This window comes from Pelmatolapia mariae, linkage group LG23, assembly GCF_036321145.2.
Source record: "Pelmatolapia mariae isolate MD_Pm_ZW linkage group LG23, Pm_UMD_F_2, whole genome shotgun sequence".
NCBI lineage: Eukaryota > Metazoa > Chordata > Actinopteri > Cichliformes > Cichlidae > Pelmatolapia > Pelmatolapia mariae.
In genome coordinates, this window is record NC_086246.1 from 34,695,005 (window position 1) to 34,715,488 (window position 20,484).

The following is a 20,484-nucleotide window of genomic DNA, read 5'->3' on the forward strand; positions in this document are numbered from 1 at the left end:
TTAGCAGGATTTCGAGTGCATCATAACACAGACACAGCAGGTTTCTAAGGAAGCTTACAAATGATCTCTTATGGCCTTTGACAGTGAATTCATCTCTATGCTCGTCCTGCTAGACCTCAGTGCAGCATAGCATGGCGACCACAATATTTTACTACAGAGATTGGACCATATCGCAGTGAAAATACTGGCATGTCTTAAACACTTAAAGGCCTGAATGACTTTTCATTTGCTGCTTCTAAATTCAGACAAAAACTAAGGTTATTGTACTCATGTATCTGGTTACTTACCCTGGCTTACCTTGGCCTTGAGAGAAAAGGAACAGAGTAAGAAGGAGGAACAGAACAAACATTGCCAGTCCTTTAGTGGGACTGCTACTCTGGCTGTTCTACAACTGGCATCCCGTTGTCTTCACAGGTGAGAGCAGGTTCACATAATTTCAGGGAAGATGACCATCAGCTGCCTGCTCAAAGTGTTCTTCCCCTTATTACCTTTTGCTAGGATTTGAAGAAACTTTTGTTGAATTAAATACAAACAATAAACTGTTTATAAAGGGTCCCTACAAAGTCTCACATTGACACTGAAGATGAAAGCTGATCGTTACAGTAAACAAGTTATTTGAAAGCACTGTAATTTTTGTGGGAATACTTGCAAGCTGTTATACAGCATGCACACTTATGGTACAAACTCACATTTTCACACCAACAAGTCATATAATGAATCTGCTGAGAGAAAGAAAAGCAAGTCTGTGTGAGTGCAGGGGACTCTTGAAAAGATACATCTGTCTAAATTCAAAGAAGAATATGTAATAAATGCTGTACTAAATGTGTACAGGCAGCTGAAAAGGTAAAGCTGTTAACATAATGTCAGTCATTAGCTTTGCTAGCAAGCCCACTCCTCTCAACACAATGAGTGGGAATAGTTGGTTTATTAGTTTAAAATAGTTATCTCACCTCTCTGTTATTTTAGCAAGCTAATGCTACAGAGCTTGAGTTTGGTACCCTTGCCTTGCTACAGTGTGTACTTTTGTCTTTGGTCGATATTAGCACAGTTTTCACCATCACCCTGCTGGCCAACAGCACCAGAGGCGGCCATTGTTAACCCGAGCTCTGACTGATTCGTTGTGGAAAGCTCATTCTTTATGATTCACATTTGATTTGGCCAAGACCCTTCCTGCAATCCTTACCATGTATTGGGGGTTGGGACAGGCACTAGGACTACATTGGCTTGTAGCAGCATGTAGCTGAGTTCAAAGCACTAACAAACAGCGCTAGTGTGGTTGCAAAATATGTTGGATCATTGGTTTATTCATTCAAATGTGCACAATTAGCAAAACTTTACCATAATAATTGAAGGAATATCATGAGATTCTAAGCTTGTTGTTAAGGTACTGAGCAGCTTCCCCTTCTTCTGTAGCCAATCACAACCTGACTTAAAGCATCCGGACACATAGGGTAGATAAACTATTAATGTGGCTGACTTTAAAGAAGTTGTGAGCAGTTTAAATGTCACTGAATCAGCTGGTGTGTCAGCTGCTCTTTCGTTGCACCTGGCTGATATTGTCCATAGACACTTGTTCTTAATTCTGATGACATTTTAATTCAAATACACATCTGTCATGCTACTAAAGACCACTAAAATAAGCAATGCTTCTGTTTACAGCCAGCCTCTAATGATGATATGATAATACCTGCCATCCTATTTTGGAAAATTTCTTTTTTAACTTTAAAAAAATCTTCATCCCATTTTTTTCCTCTCAGTTTTATCTCAGATTAAATACATAAAAGTATATCACAAATATGACCTTCATTTTATCTACACCTCTGATGTTTTGTAGAAACATTTAATTTGCAAAAGCAACAGCTAATTACACACCCAGCTCTAATCAGCAAATGCATGAAAGATGTCAAAATATAAGTATCCAAAATGTTGGCAAAGGCAATTAATAATTTCGAAATGAGCAAAATTATTTGTGAATCTTAGTGTTACTCATTAAGTTAAATAAAAATGTCTTTCTTTTTTTTTTTTTGATTAATGCAGTAGGAATGATTAAGCTAACCTGAATTAAGAAGAGCTACAGCAACATCAGCAAATACTTAAAAGGAATTCTTCACAAAAATGACAGCTGGTGGTGCAGTATTTAAAGAAAATTAGGTGACCCAAATCACCCACTATCTTACGGTGCAAGTCAGAAGGTTACACAGCATTGATGTGCTTTGTTTTCTGCCTAGAATCCCAGAGCATCCAAATGCACATCTGTAAACACAGTAATAGTGTTTTAGCAGGTCACTGACCATCTAGCCCACATTAATAAGTGTAATGACCATGAACACCCCATCTGCTTTTTGTTTATTTTAAAATGGTGAGATGTTAAGTTAGATTCATTTTTACTATCGTGCATTAATAATATGATGCTGCAGCAACCCCTGCAGTGTTTGTCAGTAACACATTCCCTAATAATGTGTCACTAAATAGTTTTGTTTTATTTCTGCTATTTCTTTTTCTCCTTTTTTTTTTTAAATATTTGTGAATAGTGACTTGCTTTGGTGACTAGCAGAATTCTAGTGAAATTCTAGACTAGTTGGCAAGTGTTTAGAAATAAGTCTCTATCTTCCTTTAAGGTGTTTGGTCCTGCACTTTATAACTTATAATCATTTTCACCTTGTGACTGCCAGAAACCTTCTGCAACAACTTGCCAGCTGGTTAGGGAATACACATTTATCCCTTGTGACCAGTGGTTGCCAAGGAATTGCCGACCAGTTCTTTGTGGCTTGTTTAGGGTTAAACTTTGGTTAGTCAGCATCATGTGGTGTTTCTCTAATCATGGTAGCTTATGCTGCAAGTCTAACCTGCACTGCAGAAGATTATGTTCAAGATAAGTAGCAGGTATAAAAGCATCACTTCCTGACCAATTAATTATGTTGAAAAATAATGTCTCTTTCCTGACACAATCCCTTGGTCCTCAGTGGGCAAGTGCTTGTTTGGAGAGAATCTAATCCCTGTGACTTGATGAGCAAAAATGAGGGATATAGATTGCCAGTGGAGGAAACTACTCCGTAATGACTGCAAGTGATTTCCAGCCAAGTAATTGCAAATCTGAGAGCCTGAACTAAAGTCGTTGTACTTGTTGAGTTTACATAAAATTTGCAATTAAACAGGTTTTTGGGGGTTTTTTTACATTAAAAGAATACATAGAAGTAACACATTATTTTAATTGTATCTGTTATAATCAGATTTATCCATACCCTAATGATAGGAGAATGATACTGATCCACAATTGTGTTACTTTAATCCGCTATTATGCGTTTAACTTCTTTGTATTTTTTTCTATTTTCTAAGGTTGCTCATTCTTTGTAAAATATGGCACTCTAGTGCTAGTACTGGTCTTGGTTTTTGATTATTCAGATTCTTCAATTATTGCCCCTTCTGATGTTTGAGGTAGTTAATTAAAGTTGTGGAGAAAAAGTTGTTTCATAGAACAGGTCTCACCTCTGGCCTTTGCAAAACCTTTTGTGCAAGAATATTTGTGTTTTTTCTTCAGTCTGTATACAGTAGTGAATGTCCGGCCATCTCTTCGTGACCTCAAGCTTAAATGCATTTGGGTTCTGTGGCAGGACAATGATCCAAAGCCCACCTCTTAGTGGGTTAAGAAAAACAAAGTGACGACTTTGGAGTGGCCTAGTCAAGGTCCTGACTTGAATCCCGTTGAGATGCTGTGGCATGACCTTAAAAAGGCAGTTCATGCTTAAAAACCCTCCAGTGAGGTTGAATTACAACAATTCCACATGGGATGAGCCAAACTTCCTCCACAGCACTGTAAAAGACTCATTGCTAGTTGTCGCAAACACTTGATAGCATTTGTTGCTGCTAAGCAACAACTGCTGGCAACAACCAGTTATTAGGTTTAGAGGGCAATCACTTTTTCACATGGGGCCATGTAGGTTGAGATTTTTTTACCCCTATTAATAAACACCTTGATTTAGAAACTGCATTTTGTGTTTAGTTGTATTATCTTTGACTAACATTGAAATTTGTTTAATGATTTAAAACATTAAGTGTGACAAACATACAAAAAAAAGAGGAAACCAGGAAGGGGCACAGGTTTTTTCACACCAGCGTACATAATATTTTCTTAATAACACATGTATCTCCTGAGTTGCTCAGGGTCAATCACCAGCCAGTAAGTAATGCTTAAAAGGGACTGAGAGTTGGGAAATAATGAACGACAACACTTGAGAGAACGCATGTGAACTGACACGAAAGGAGCCGGGAAATCACAGCCATAGAAGTATAGAGAAAAAATAAAATGAGCAAAGACTATTGGAATGGAAAAAAGGAAGCATATGAAGCGGACATGAAGAAGCTAATGAGCAAGAAGAAAATGGTAGAGTGAGCAAGGTATTAAGAGTGTGATTGTATTCAGCATTCAAAGCCATCCCACTGGGATCTTCTGAAGGGTTAATAATCAATGCCAACACATCGAGCTGGGCCAATTAACACACAGCTAGAGATCCACCATGACCTGGTAAATGAAGCGAGAGAAAGTGAGGGAGGAGGAGAGATTGATTTTGTTTATACAGAACTAAAGCACTGTCTGAAGAAAAAACTGTCCTCCTTTCAGTTGGTGCTATTATTCTTAAGTAGATTCCAAAATAGTTTTTGCTTAAACTGGGCAACATTGTACAGAAAGAACAACTCACAGCATTTGAAAACAGCATATGCATGTGTTCATACGTGACATGCACACTGTCAAAACATCAGGTTATAGACATTAATGTAAACAGAAGCTATTAGTAAATTATTAGACTCAAGTGTACTGACAGTATCTGCTGATACAGTGACAAATAGTGTAATGACTGGGATTTGGCTTTCTTTATGAATTTGAGATTGTACTGTCCGTAAGTGTCTCTATGCTGTCTAGCAACATGAGCCTGCTCAATCTGTTTGTAAGAGTTGACAAAAATCTGGAAGAAATCAGAAGTCACGTGGGCTAATGTTCGGCCCTATTAGACTCTTTGTGTCATTGTTGTATGGGTATGTGTGAGTGAATGGCTTTTGTGTGTGTGTGTATGTGTATGTGTGTGTGTGTGTGTGTGTGTATGTGTGTATATGTGGGCGTCTGTATATGTATGGCTTAGCCTGAGTGTCGGGCTTGCTGAGTCTTGCTCCCTGTGGGACATGGTTGTGGAGGATGGGGGTTCTTCGGCTCCTGGGGCCTTGGTGTCCAAACCCCTTGGTGGGGCAGGCTGCCTGTTGCGTCTCGTGCTCTTGGGCTCTTACCCTTTGGCCGCAAGGACTGCATCTGGTGCATCCCTCCTCCTTCCGCTGGGCTGGGCATGCAGTTATCATCGGGATGTGTGTCCTCGGGTCTTCAGTATTCTTATGGGTCTGCGGAACATTAAGGATCTCCTGGGTCTTTCTCTGTGTGCCTCTGGGTCCTAGGGGACATTATAGTGCCTTTTCATTCTGATTGTCAAGTACATTCCTTGATAAACACACACACACACACACACACACACACACACACACACACACACACACACACACACACACTCAGCTAGAAAAAAATATTTTGTCTTATTTTGTATTTTGTGGCTAAATGTCTTTTTTGCGTATTTTATTGGTGTCCCCACTCTCAAATATTATTAGGGCTTAACCTTACAAGACTGTGAACCTGGACTGCTGTTGTAAACTGATTTTATATGAATAAAATTGAATAAAATTTATACGACTTGTATTGCATTACATTGCACTTTATTGGATTGAACTGTAATCAGTTCATTTGACCTGCATACAAATATGCATAGAATCGTGAAAACTGTGTAAGGAAAAAAAAAATCATCATTCCCATTAATGTCACACAATCACAAGAAGAGATTCTGCTGATTTCTCATTTGCCACCTCTGGCCTATCGGTTGCTGGATTCAACAACGGTATAAGCTACTTTAGTAACTTCGTCTTCTACTTTTGTACATCCCATGCACCAAAATTACTATGGCGATATGCTGCAAAGAGAATCACTATTTTACTATAACTGCATTACAAAATGACTGTCATGAAAAACAGATTGCATACAGGTGTGCCGTGAGTTAGGCTATTTTTAAATTTGATAGAAGCAATGACAGAGAAAGTTAGAGTTACAAAGAAATGGTTGTCATATTCAAATATATTTTAATAGATGTTGCAACCCTATCCACTATCACTGTAACTCAAAGTCACCAATATTTAAGCATGGAATTTGGTGGAAATTGCAACAATGAGATTTAGCTCTAATTCTTGCAATTGTCCTGTGAAGTTGTTTCAGTGTGCATATTATAAGCAACTATGTTTATCCTACTTTCGGCTTCAAAACAATGTAATGTGGACATTTCCTACCACCAAAATGCAAAGTGGTAGGATAAGATCGTCCCTTTAAAGTTTGGCATTCACCTCTCACTGTTTTTTTTTTCTTTTTTCTTTTAATAAACAAGAACAATGAATCAGGTTGGCAAAACAGCCATATCTAAAAAAATGTTTAGACCTAAAGAACGAGGCAATTGATAAGAATTTGTTTGCTTTAACAAGCAAATGGCTTCTATAGCCCCATATCTTTCAAATTAGAATCCGCAACTTGTTAGATAAACTAAGCATTTCCTGCCACCAAATAAAAGTCTTTTTATCCTTTTGCAATTGAGGTCCCATGGATGTCTGTCAGTAGCTTTTTTTGTTTTGTTTTTGGTTTTACTTGTATAGACAGCAATTTGTACATCAGTTTTTCAGCTGATGGCAGGCATGCATATATATACATATATATATATATATATATATATATATATATATATATATGAGTCCTAGAAACAGCAAAGACACTGTGAGAGACCCTTGAGCTTGAAGTCTCTGATAGGGGACCCAGGCCTGAAGGATAAAGACCACCCACAGGCTGGGTGGAAATTTTATTTATTCATCTTTTTTATAAATGAGCACTAAAAACTAAAAAGTTTTTTACTTTCACTGTTTATTTGATGTATTTCTTTAGTTTGTTTTAACTTATTGATATTAAATCCTGAAGGAGATACATCTGTTTTCTGGCAACACTGAATTGACTGAATTTTATTACCATAATATAAATTAGATTTGTGAAAGTCAAAGGGTGGGGTTAAATTAATTAATTAGGAAAGGTCCCAATCCCAATACATTATTAGATTTGTATGAACCAGGATCATGATGGCTGTGAGTGGTTAAAACTGAACTGTTTTTCCACTTTCTCTTTCTAATCTCTTGACAGCCCTTATTACCAGGACTCAAAGAGCAAAATGTAATATTTTGTTCAGGGATGTGAAAGGTTAATTGTACAGTGTATGCGCTGTCCGCGTGTGTGCATTACTATTCAGCAGTGTAGCTGAGCGCAGCACCACTGGACCTATTTTACATTCAGTGAGAAGCGGTCCTCTAACTGCTGCTGTATTCAAAGACAGCTTCTCTCGGAACTGTGCCTTCATCCATCACTGACGTGTTAGACTCGTAGTTGCATTGCCATCCTCAATGGCACAGTCACACATTCAGACCATCTTGTGTTACTGTTGACAGTAAGAAAGCCACCATATACATGTTGTACCATCATTTGGCACTATACATCTACACTTTTTAAGCCACAGAAACAATTATTATGTTATGTTATGTATTTATGTTTAGTTAGTTGGTTTCTGTCTGTCATCTCCAAACTTTTTTTTAATGTAATAATAATACAACTTTCATGACAATAAAAACATAAAACACTTTTGAAGGTCAGCCTCTATGCTTATACAATTTAGCCAAGAATTACATTTTAAACATTAAATGTTGTCTTTTACAGGACTCTTTTCCAGTGGTATAACTTTAATTGCCAAGAAGCATTGTTACACGAAAGAAATAATTGTCCAAAAACAAAAATCCTTGTCAAGCCAAAGGAATTTGTGTTTGATCTAATGGCTGGACAAAGCTGGGGTGAAAGACAGCAAAGATGCACTAATCATGGCAGAACTGGAACAAGCTCTAAGCACAAGAGCAACAGAGGCTAGAGTCTACCACACAAGGACATGTTATGATAAGCTAGCACATAACAGAAGGGTGCAAGATTCTTGTAGACATGGTATACATTGAACGCCATAACCAAGTGGCTGGTATGGTACAGAGGAACAGCTATGGTGAGTATGGCCTGGAATTTCTGAGGTCAAACTGGGATACAAACTCAAAGGTGGTTGAAAATGACCAAGGTAGTAAGGTTCATGTGAAAACATCGCTCCCAGGACCATCAGAGAAAACTCTGGAGACAACAATTAAGCAGTTAGCAAATGAAGGAGAATTACATGAGGAAAACGCAGCCTGTTTACCACCCTGAGTAAGCTGAATAATCTTGTGAGGTCTGAATGGCAACGCTGGTTGTTTTGAACTGTCGCTTATTGGGCTGATGGGTTTCAGGTGGTCTGGTCAAGTACTGGAAATGCTCCATCTCTGCTGCTCATTTCCAACAGACAGGTCTGTGAAGCAACAAAGCGTCACATATCAGTGGTAGTTTGACAGATTCATAGACAGACATTACTCTGTAAACTGTCAGATACAAGGACTGGACTGAAAATGAAAAAGCAGCCAATGGCTAAAGTAAAATGTTGAAAGACCTTTAGAGTTATTGTTCGATCCTCAGGAGCATAATAAATGAGGGCTGACTCCAGACTTTTGCACAGTTCTCTAAGTTCTTTTTAGAAAATAATAGAATATTATGATATTAGTTTATTTAGCACTGAATTAGATCTATCAGACTAGAAATATTTGAAAATGTTTCAAATCATCTTTTCAACGTAGCCACAGAATTCACTGTCCTTGGATCAGTGATTTAACTCTCTGCTGTCTCTCTGATGTGCTTTGCTAATTTCTCCAGCCTTACTTGATGTGCGTAAAAGTGCCAGTGATGAGTGGAGTCGCCTTTATTGGCAGCCTCTGTCATCACTTGCATTCCACCTTAACACTAGCCCTGGCACCTGAATAAAGATTTCCTATCATGGAGCCTGAGCACAGGCGCCACGCTCTTAAAATGTGACAAATGCAAATGGGACGAGAGAAATCAAATGTGACTAACGTGTATGGAAACAGAGAAAATCAATTGTCTCCTCAACAAATGGATGAGCTATTAAAATGATTGTGCTCTACAGGAATATATTATCCTCAGCAGCTGCCAGCAGAGGCAACAGCAGCTCATATCCCAAGTCTGCTTGGCCCAAGAAAGCACATCGAGCTCCCACAGAGGCAATTATATATGCAATATGCATGGGCGAAACATGTGATTTATCTGCCTGCTCTCATGCTAATAGCTCTTACATATTACCATTATAGCAAACATAAAACATGCAATAAAAACACAAATCAAAATAAAGCCATAAATGTATTCTTTGCCAAAGTTAATTTGTCTGGCTCTGTTTGAAAGGAGATGGTGCATAGATGCTAAAAACTGGCTTTGAAGAAGCATTGCCATTTTCCATCTTTAATAATAGAAAAGCTTTTGACTTGCATAGAAATTTAAGCTTGGGAGTTTGGGACCAGACTTTGAACTGTTATTTCAAATCAGGATGAAGAGGCATTTCTCTTCCTCACCCCATTTGTCAGTGATATTGTGAATAAAGAATTAATTAAAGCTCAGATGCTTTAGAAGAGACGAGATATGAAACATTAAAAAAAAAGCCTTTCATGAAACAATTGCAGCTCGCTGAAGTTTGAATAAACAGTTTTTCATCAATCTCTGTGGGGTAGAGCGGCTTCAGAGGAAAGGATTCAATCCACTCATCAGATAAAGATATTTGCCAGCCCTCAAATGCGGCCATATTAACACTTCAAAACAATCAGAGTATCTCTGCAGGCGTAGGAAAGGTTACACAGCATGGAAATAACACAGATTTTCTTGTTTTTTGAAGTTTCTGAACAGCCTTTTAGAATTATTTGCCATAAAATAAATACAGATATTGTATGTGATATCCATGCTCAATCCTATTAGTTGGAAGAAAATGTCAAGAAGAAGAAGAAGAGCCATCTGGCTTAAACAGGACACATCTTCACATGATATTGATGGGGTAGTAACCTTCTGAAATGACAGTTTTACTGGAGTCTCAAACATGGCTCCATTAAAGTTTTCATAAATTATATCACAAAATGGTAATGTGGCCCGCTGCACCAAGTGACCAGTGTCCTTTGGGAATGACACATTATATATTCGCTTGTTTGTCTTCAGGTTGACCCTGAAGACAAACCTGGGATTTTAGTGTTATGAAGGTCTGTAAGACAGTGTTGCTTCATTACATCATTAATACATTCATTTTTTAATCATTTTAAGACAATTTTATTGTTCTATACACCTTCACAATTATCCTAAAAGAGGGCACTGCTACCCTTTTCGTGTGAATGTGCATGATTCAGAAACCCTGGGTCAACTTAGTTGGCAACCACCTTTGTCTGACTAGTTGGTGTGATTTTAGATGTTACTTTAAGTGAACAAGATAAGAAGAATGTGTTGACACATAGCATATATAAATTTTTACCCAGCCAAACCTGAAAACACAAGCAAAAGTCCAGGTTTGCCTGCAATAAAATTAGCTGTGGCAGCTGATGTTGGACAATTAACATGGATGGATGGTTTATGAGCTATAGTTATAATATTGCTTCCGAGGCTGATGTGATTAGCTAATTGCTTTCGTGTGGCCTTACAGCTTATGTTGTGTGTAGACACAGTTGAAACACTAGAGCCAGATGATGCTAATTAGGTTTATGCTCTTATTTGTATCCCAAAATTAATATGCATGTAGGACATTTAGGACCCTTTGTTTCACATGCTCATACAAGTTAGCTGAAAACAGAAGTTCTGACTCGTTCCATAATGCTAGCTAAAAATGCTACTTTTACTAAAGGATCTGAATTTGGCTTTTAAATTTAAAGACAGATAAATGTGTTCTGAAAAATTGGGTTTGGTAGGTAAGCAATAACAAGTCTTTTCAACACAGCTGTGTAGATTGACACATACAAGCAAACACAGACACACTCAAGTCACTTGAGACATGACGTATCGTTAGAATTGGGCATGTGTCCCAAACCACAGGGAGCCCTTCCAACAGCTTGGATTATAGATGAAGGTCTTCCACACACATACACAAGAAAACACAAACTAACACAGCAATACACACAATGCCTCCTGCTGCTGCTCCTGGCGAGCTATGTGACGTGGCCTGCTGACTAGAGAATGGCACAATTGTGTGTTTGGGCCATCTGCTGCTGAGACTGATATAGATATCACACACACTAAACACACAAGCACATTCTGCAGGCATACATAAATGTTGCCCTCCTACTTACAGATAGACAAAATAGATATAGACCGTGACCCATCTTTATCAAGGCTATCCATATGTTATTCTTATATTATTTAGCATCGCTCAAGCCAAAAAAGAAATGTAGATAGATAGATATTTTGTATTTTTGTAACCAGCTTTTGTTCAGTGCTGAAAAATGTTTCTTCAGCATGAGGATGAAATACCAGCCAGTCCAATCTGGAAATGTCTTTATTGCTGAACTTTAGAGTCCAGACCTCTCAGAGTCAGAACAATAAAGAGAGTAAACATCAGGAACCAAACAAACCTGAAGAGAAGACTCAAATAAGGCCAAAGGATCAAGTTTTATTGACATCTCTTTCCTGCAATTAGGAAAACGGAAATGACAGACTGACAGCTCCTGTGAGGAGTCTGGGTGTAAGAAAGGCTTCAAAGAACTCAGCCAAATAGAAGAAGTACATACGAAAAAGATCTGCTTTATTAATTGATAAAAAAATAATGAAGCTCAGTTAGTCGAATTCTCCAAATGTTGAACTGCTAAATGGAGTTGGGTTTTTATGTGAACAAATACTTTAGTATAACGAACAATTTTGAAGAATGTCATGCGGTCTTTTTTTTAAAAAAAGCCTCCATGTGAATGTTATGGTCATGAATGTCTTTCCAACTGTGAAATATAATGTCGTAGAGGACTGCAGGCTCATTTTGCGTGCTGATACCTTTTCCCCAATTCAAAAGCACAAAAAAGGAGATATTCACAGATTCATAGTTTTCGTTCTTGTGCACAAACGATTTCAGTCAGTTCCTTAAGAGTTGTACGGGTTTATCAGACTACATTTTTATGGTATTACAAATTTGATGTTCCAGGTAGCATCTTGAGGCAATTGTTGTTGTGATTTGGTGCTGTATAAATTAAATTGTATTAAATGGAACTGAAATTGCTGACAGCTTGATAGATTTTTATCATGTTTGGAATGGCATCCTGTTTAATCCTCACTCAGTTTTAACAAAATAGATTTTTCTACTGGTCCATGACCTCACAGTAATTCTGTCTAAAGAAAACATTTCAAGAACAGTCTGACTCAGATTTGGCCAGTCTCCCATTGTAGGTCATCACTTTGAGGAGTGCTGCACCAACTCAAGAGTGGCTGCTGTTTTTAGATCATTAATTGGAGGTCCCACTTTGAAGACGTGCATCTGTAATTTGCACATGATCTTTTCCAATGTATCAAATGATCGACCCTTCAACTGGAATACTTTTGTCGTATGAAGACAATAGTTCAGGCAACCAGATATCATGAGCTAAACTGGTAATGAGTGAAGATAAAAAAAAAACAAAAAACAATATGTCTAAAAATAAGTGCAATTTTTCTGGAAGTGGTCCAGAGGTGCACAAAGAGACAACCTAAAAAGGAGGTGTATAAAATTTAAAGCAGTTTTTGTTAAATTTTACAGAGAAATGTAGATGCTTTACAGCTTGACAGTTTGCAATACGTCATTATAATTTCACAGCTTTTCACAGTATTTGTTCATGATTCATTATTAAGCAAACACAATCACTTATCAAGTAAGTTTGCTTAGGAAAACTAAATACATTTCAATGAACAGTTCTGGGAAATAATGGGATCTTGCTTTCTGTTTATCTCCAAAGTAACAAGTCTTTCTCCACTATTTCTAGGTCTTTTTCAAGCTTGTCAGATGACAGTGAAGAGTCAAGAGCCAGGTACCTTTACAGGCAGTGGGTGGGACTTGGTTTAACTGATGTCCACCTATCCAATCACACTGTTCTGCTCAGTCTGCCTGGTTCCACACCCAACACCATCACTGACAGATCTAGCCACCAGTGTTTCATGCCAAATGGGACCCCTTGTGACCAGCGTGGACCAAATGATCTGCCAAAGCAGCAGTTCTCCTATGCTGCATACTCTGCCATGGGAAGCGTGCAGGTATGGCTGTGCTGTGTTGTGTCATGTTGACATTTCTTGAAGCGAAGGCTGTGTAACCTTTCTGGTTGCTGGAACCCGGTCCTAGTCTTTCTCACCCCTAACCCCAGCCATGGTCATGAACAAAGGTCATGGCAAGAACTTTTAAGTTCTAATGCTGATAATTTGTTTAACCAAAGCTCAGTGTTGAACTGTTGTTTGATTTATTTGGTATAACTGTCTAAACGAGAAGGTCACATATGTTATATTAAGCAGCTTTTCTAATAGCAGGTTGTTTAAAATGCAGAAAACCCCCAGATTTTAGGGAGGTAATGCATGGAAAGTGGACAGAATAACTAGCTGTGGTCAGGTAAATGCAAGTAACTGATTTGTTAGACTGAATAGCACACTGTGTTCAAATCTAAAAATGAAGCAGTCCAATTAAGTTTGACAAAAAACAAACAAAAGACAACAAAAAAGCTCATCAAGATTAAATTGAAAATTAAGGCAGATTCATTGACAGTCGATGGCCAAAAAAACCCCCAATTCTACTCAACAATGTCTTTATTAAGCTTTATTATATTTTTGTATGTGTTTGATAAAGGATGTGCTTTGGAATTCATTTTTATACCAATTTTAACTTCTTTAAATGATGTTGTTGAATGAAAAATGTAATATATTGTATCTCCACAGGTAACTGAACAAAATGGAGTAGAGTCTTTAAAATGGGTCATACTCAAGATGTTTTTTTTTCTTTTGTTTTTCTGTATTTTTATAGAACCAAAAGGGACATTTTCTTAAAGGCTGTCCAAAGCCACCTCTTTCCGATAACCTCATTAACACACATTATTACATACACATTAGAAAGATAATAATACACTTGTACAATACAATAACAACACAACACACTCAATGCAGAGTTCTTAAAAAAATGTTTCCATAGTAGTTGTGTCATGCACAGTGCACAGTTAATCTTTTTACCATCCTTCAAGAGTGTGAAGGTTAATGGAAGTCATTATGTATGTAGTCCACCCACTCTAGCTAGAAGACACACAGACATGCATACACAAAGCATACAGTCACACTATTTTTAGAGGGTTTTACTTCTCTGTATCCTGGGAACAGAGAAAGGGGTTGAAGGAGATGCTTGTTATTCCCTTGAGCCCCTGCCCGGCCTGAGGGCAGATGAAAAGTTGGAGTGATTCTTTGAATACCAAGTTTTCTTCTTCTTTTCTCCCCCTTCCTCTCCCTTCGTTCTCCTTTCTCCGCTTTACTCGATCCATCCAGCTGTCCACTCGTCGAAGTCTACCCAAAGGAGGGTCACAGTCATCCATCACTTTATTATTTCCTAGCTCTGTTCCTGCACGCTGCCTTGAATTAAGCGGTGGTTTGCAGGATCTAAACATGGCTTTCAGACAATTAAATATGGCATTTGTGATGGATGGATTGGGCCCAGAGCAAGTATACTGGACTAATAAGTCCTGCTGTTGGTGGCCCTGTTTTGCTGGTGCTGCACTGTGTGCTCTAAAAAATAATAAGTTCAACTATTGTGTTAAATTTGAAAGTAAAATACAATAACAGCAGCTTGTATTATTAATTCTTGATCTGGAACAGAAGAAGATGATATGACCATGTTCATTATGTTGCTATAGGCAAAGTGTATTTCAGTGAAGGGCATCGTTTACACAGCATGGTTAACTGGACTGTTTTAAGTGGAAAAGAGGTTGTTCAGTTAATAAGTAATAACAGAGAATGGCAACAGATGTGGGAAACTCTACGAGAGATAGACCCAGTTGCCACAGGACCCTTAGGACTCGTATAGACCGAACAGTGAAAATACAATAGCAGTGTCCCAGGTGTCATGAACATCCATGAAGAACAGAAAATCCTTGTGGTATAGCACGCATTCACCAGAGGATGTTATCCATCAAGTGAAGCAAGATACCAGCCTCCCTGTAGAGCCTCAGGGCCATTCGGTCACAGCTGTAAGAACACAGTAAAACATGCAAGACATGCATGCAAAAAAGTTGTTAGACAAAGTATCGACCAACATAGGAACAACTAAGAACTTCAGTTTTTTGCAATGCTTTTCTATTATAAAAGGTAAAATCTATTCTTGATTTTTTTTTTTTACCTAAAGCTCTATGTGCTGTTTCTAATCCCCCCCAAAAATAAATTAGATCATCATTATGCTGCTTGAATATCAAACATTTTCAGTCAGTTTGCTTGTCTGAATATCTTAAAACTCTGCTTTAAATTTTTTTTTTTACTTAAAAATTGAAGTAGCTGTCATGTAAACTGGATATGATACTACTCTTGCCTGATTTACCAGTAAATAAATACAAGCCTTGTTTATATACATTCTCTCTGGAGTCAGTAGATTAGTTTCTAAGAGCTACATCATGTGAAAATTCGATAGATTTATAATGGTTTCTAAAATTGCCCAATTTGTCTTATTTTACAGGGAATTAATCAACTATAAGAAAAAGCTTGCTGGACTGCTTCTTTTCCTGATAAACTATTCAGGAATTATTAAAAAAAGAGAGAGAAAGAACGTAACTAACATAAATAAACAAATAAATAAAATAAATCACACCCAATTGTTAAAGAAAGGGTAAAAAAAAATGCCAGCATTTATTCGTAAATGGAGCCTTACTTTTTCTGCAGTGTTATACTGGTCACCTGCTTTAATGAGGGGTTTTGTGTGTCTGTGTTTTAAATGAAGTTAAAATTTGACCAAAGTTTTGTAAATAACAGGTTTTCTTGACATGAATTATTAATAGAATATGATAAACTGAATTCACTTCAAATCCACCGGCTGAGCAAACGTCAGTATTGAAAGAAATTTTATGTAAACCCACAGGCTCAATTATGTGACTCAATATCACGCTGTAAAAAAGCTCGCTAATGCTTTATAAAAGCTCACTTTTAAGCCTTCCAAGGATAGACTGTTGGGAAAAGATTCTGACTAATTCAACACAGGTAGAGTTAAAAATACTCGTCCTTGTTGCTTTCCCTTTTCTCTTTTCACTTTGTCATGCCTTTTTTTTTTCATTGTCATTTATATGAATTTTCCTTTCCATTGTCAGTTATACACATACGGATACAAACATACACTATATAATGAATGACGGGAGTAATTGGAGATCCAAGAATGCATTTGCTCCCAGAAAGCTTATAAATGCCTATTCTGTATTCTCAGGCAGCACTGCCATGGTCCATTGCCTACTGAACTCTGACCAAGGGGCATGTGCATGCAGTTAGGGGCTGTACATAGATACATAAATGTGGTATTACTCGAGGTCTCAAAAAAAAGAAAGAAATATTTCGAGTGTGATCATGTCTGTCCTTTATAAAGTAACTCGTGAAAATTGAAGGTGATGGCTGTAAAGATTAAAGCCATGCTCAGCCTTAATCATCAATCAGACTTTTGAGGTACGGTGCTACTAGTAGTGTTGTCTTTACAATTTCAAAAATTTTAAAAGTGCTTCATCATCATTGTTTTAACTCAGTGATTTACATGCCTTTGAAGTCATTCTTTGACTGGGGAAGGTTAGGTGTGTCTCAAAGTGGAAAATTCAACAAAACGTGAAAATTGTTTCTCCCTAAACCACTTTCTAAACATTGAGGCTGTCAGAGGTTGCAGGAAACTTTCTTTTTAAAAGTTAAAGTTTGGGGAAAAGCAATGAGAGAAGAGAATGCAAAAACACCTAGTGCAGTTTATAAAAAGAATAAATGGATGGTGGCTCACACCTCGTTGTTAATAAAGAGGAGTGATGCCATAGCAAAGCAGATAAAGTGGACTATGACAGCTACACGCAAGAATCTGATATTTCTTTATTAACTTTACCTTAATGCAGGTAGGATGGAGAATGATACACCCAACCCCGGGTGAGATGCCCTGGGGCAAGAGCTGACATCTCCACTGAGACTGCTTGAGATTTAGAGGTATTTGAGAGTTTAGAAAGAGTAAGGATATAATGTATGAAGCATTGCCCTTTATAAGAAACTACTTTTGGCCTTCTGCTGTCAGAACCAGAAGAAAGAATGGAGTCAACCTTTCAGCTACTACCAGACTCACTTGATTTACTATACTGCCGTTGGACCACAGGACAATGGTGGGTTAATAGGGATGGTCATAACTGCTGCTAGAGGACTCCCACTATGGCTAGTTCTGGAGATGCAGATAGGAGTCTAGTTCCTCTTAAAGATTTCTTTTCAGAAACACATGTCAAATAATTTGTCCCCTGCCAACAGTGAAACCTTGAGCTTTGTGAAATATCTACGTTGATGGTTTACACACCGTAATTTCACAGACGGCCTCTCAGGGTGCTGTTACAAGAGATGTTTGAGGAAACTGGCAAGAACGGCAGCTAAGTTGATGGCAAAAATGCCTACATTTTTAAAAACTAATAGAATATGGCTTCCATCTGTGAGGAAAAAACATGACATTTTTGTTGCTTAAGGCTCACGTTGGAAGTTGCTGTAGCATTATCTTTGCCTATACCAGTACAAGCAAGACTTTGCATTCAAACAACCCCCATAACAATAAAGTACTATAAAAATGTCACAAGTTGCACATGTTTGCTTCAGTAGCTTAACAATATGTCATATGTGTGCTTCTAAAAGTACACAGACAGTAAAATTATATGTGTCTGTGTTAAATCTAAAAAAAAAGAAAACAAATGAATCCTTTTGCAGTTGAAATTCTGAATTTGTAACTATTTAACTATACTTTAGCTTACATATCTTTCCTATACAAATTTTTTTTCTACGTACATAAATCCTCATAGAAATCAGGACAACTTCTTATAGAAAGTTTAGTTGCCTTCCTGCAGTGGTGTGTCTAGAAAATTTTTGTTGGGGGGGGCAGGTAGGGGCACGGATTTGGAGAAGGGTGGCAGATGTAATTGGCAGATAATGTTTAAAAAAAATTCTACCAACCGTTAACCATAATTCAATAATCCTATAAACCTAATAACCGAATGCGCTTTTAACTCTTATTAGAATGAGATTTTAACCACTACAGTGCAAAGTTTTTAGATACTGCGTTGATAAAGTACAAGAGATACAATCAGTGCTTTGTCAGTGTTTATTCAGCATTCAAGGACAGCAATATTTGCATAGTATTTTTACTGACATATAGTGCACATATGTTTTGGGCAAAAACATTTTTGAATATTAAAATACAAACATTTTTAACATACAATTGGCAAATTAGCCAATGCCAATGCAAAACTTTATCTGCCTAATAAAAAAAGAAGATAATCTTCTCACAAACTGGTGTTTGATTTTGAAACAGGAAAAAAGTGGGGAAACAAATGAAAAGACTAACATTTGAATGAAACCTGAAAGCAAGTAAATACTTTCTATGCTGCCTTATGGTAAACTATAGTAATATTGATTATTAACAACAGCTGATCAAGCTTAAACGTGCTGCTGTTGTTTAGCGCGACATCCGCTGGTTTCCTGTTTCTGGCGCAAAGTGGGCGATAAATAAATAAGAGAGAAAAGCTGATCATTGATCAGTTTCATGATTGAAGTAGGAACAGGAGAGGGAGGGGAGAGAATGAGAGAAGAAGAGGCAGCTGCAGCGTAACGACAGAATAACTCCAGCTTTGAGTCTTTTTTTCATTATAGCTAAAGTACGGGACAACCTGCGTCTCTACTCAGCTCAATACGAAACGCGTAATATTTTCTCTGAATGAGGGACCATTCCATTTTTTAAGGAGCAGTTGGTAACTCTACTAACTAACCTTATGAATAAAATAAAGTTCACTATCAGTAACATCATAGCACCGACCCAGCTGTATAGAAACTCCGTCATGCTAGCTAGTACGCAGTACGAGTTATTGTAACTGACTGTAAAAAGTCAGCACAACAAAAATAAACTCCACCTAAACTTGGTTTATATCTGACCCAGACAGACTGCAGGTCATAACTTCTTACCTGAAGTTCAGTTCACCTGACACTCGGACCGGCGGCCGCCTCGGGTCTCTCCTCCTCCTGCCTCCCCTTCCCTCATCCACATGCTGGCCTCTGTGGAAGCTCCACCATAGCCACCACCAAACAACGGAGTTATTTTTACACATCGGCCAGCATCTGGCCAAACCACCACCTCTCATTGTTCATGCCATTACAAAAAAAAATAATAATAATAAGTCATCAGCCCACCGGGCAAATGCCCGGTATGCCCGATGGCCAGTCCAGCTATGTTAACCTGCAACCAAATCTGCAGCTCCATACAGCAATGTTACGACTTGGATTATATCTTATCACTCATAACTCTTATGCTAGCTCCCCCCAGTAGCCTACTGTCTGAAATATTCGATGGTTGCAATAATTCTTTAAGTGTTATTTTTTCCTTGGTATTCTAATTTCACCCAAATTTACTAAACTCAACAAACTTAATATTACTTACCGGGACATTTATTCTCTCCTCATTTTCTTTTGCCGAAAAATTGTTTTCTGCGGTGCCGTCTATCGTGCTTGGCTCTCCTACCTTTGCTAACCTGATGCTCATGGTGCAGAAGCCGATGCTGCATTCACTTACACTCGGATATATGACCTTCACTGTGAAAACATAATCGTAAAGGGATGGGTATCGTTTAGGTTTTATCCGATACCAGTACCAAACCGGTACTTTTGAAAAGGTGCCGGTGCTTAAACGGTGCTTAAACCGGTGCTTAAAGAATGCAGAACACAAAATTGGTCCAAAAACCTCTCATGTTTAGCTGTTTTTTTGTAAAAAGATAACAATGTTAGCCTTTTCTGCAGCTATAGGGCATATATGGTATCACTCTTGGCTGGAAGCAGTGCTTAAACAATGGAAAAAACACAAACTTTGTCCAAAAACCTCTCATGTTTAACTGTTTTCCACTTTTTCTTTGGTCATTTTAGCCTTTTTGGCCAGGGTGAAGGGAGCATCTGCCACCAAACAAGAAGACAGCCGCATGTAACTACAACGGTGTTTGCTAGTTCACCTTACATGCATTATTAATTTAATAACGTGGTTAGCCTACTCAACGTAAATTACACACGAACAACATTAAGCTACTCACGCAGAGAAGAACGGCTGCTGCTGCCATCACCATCCGTCATCATTTCTGCTACACTGGCAGGGCTAGGGGCCAGGACTCTCCTCTTCGGGTTTTTGGGGGATGTTGCTAACTCTGGGACCGATAACAGGCACCACACCCGCAGTAGATGTGCTCGGTGCTCGGTCTTGCAGCAAGCTATCAAAT

The 20,484-nt window shown here is 38.0% G+C and overlaps 1 protein-coding gene across 1 annotated transcript in view; it reads left to right on the top strand.

Moving 5' to 3' along the window:
* Positions 1-20,484, top strand: part of LOC134621242 (inactive N-acetylated-alpha-linked acidic dipeptidase-like protein 2) — a 272,732-nt gene that overhangs the window by 30,020 nt on the left and 222,228 nt on the right. Inside the window, exon 4 of the mRNA XM_063467671.1 lies at positions 12,997-13,264. Coding sequence (XP_063323741.1) covers positions 12,997-13,264 — 268 coding nt within the window. The remainder of the gene's footprint in view (positions 1-12,996; positions 13,265-20,484) is intronic.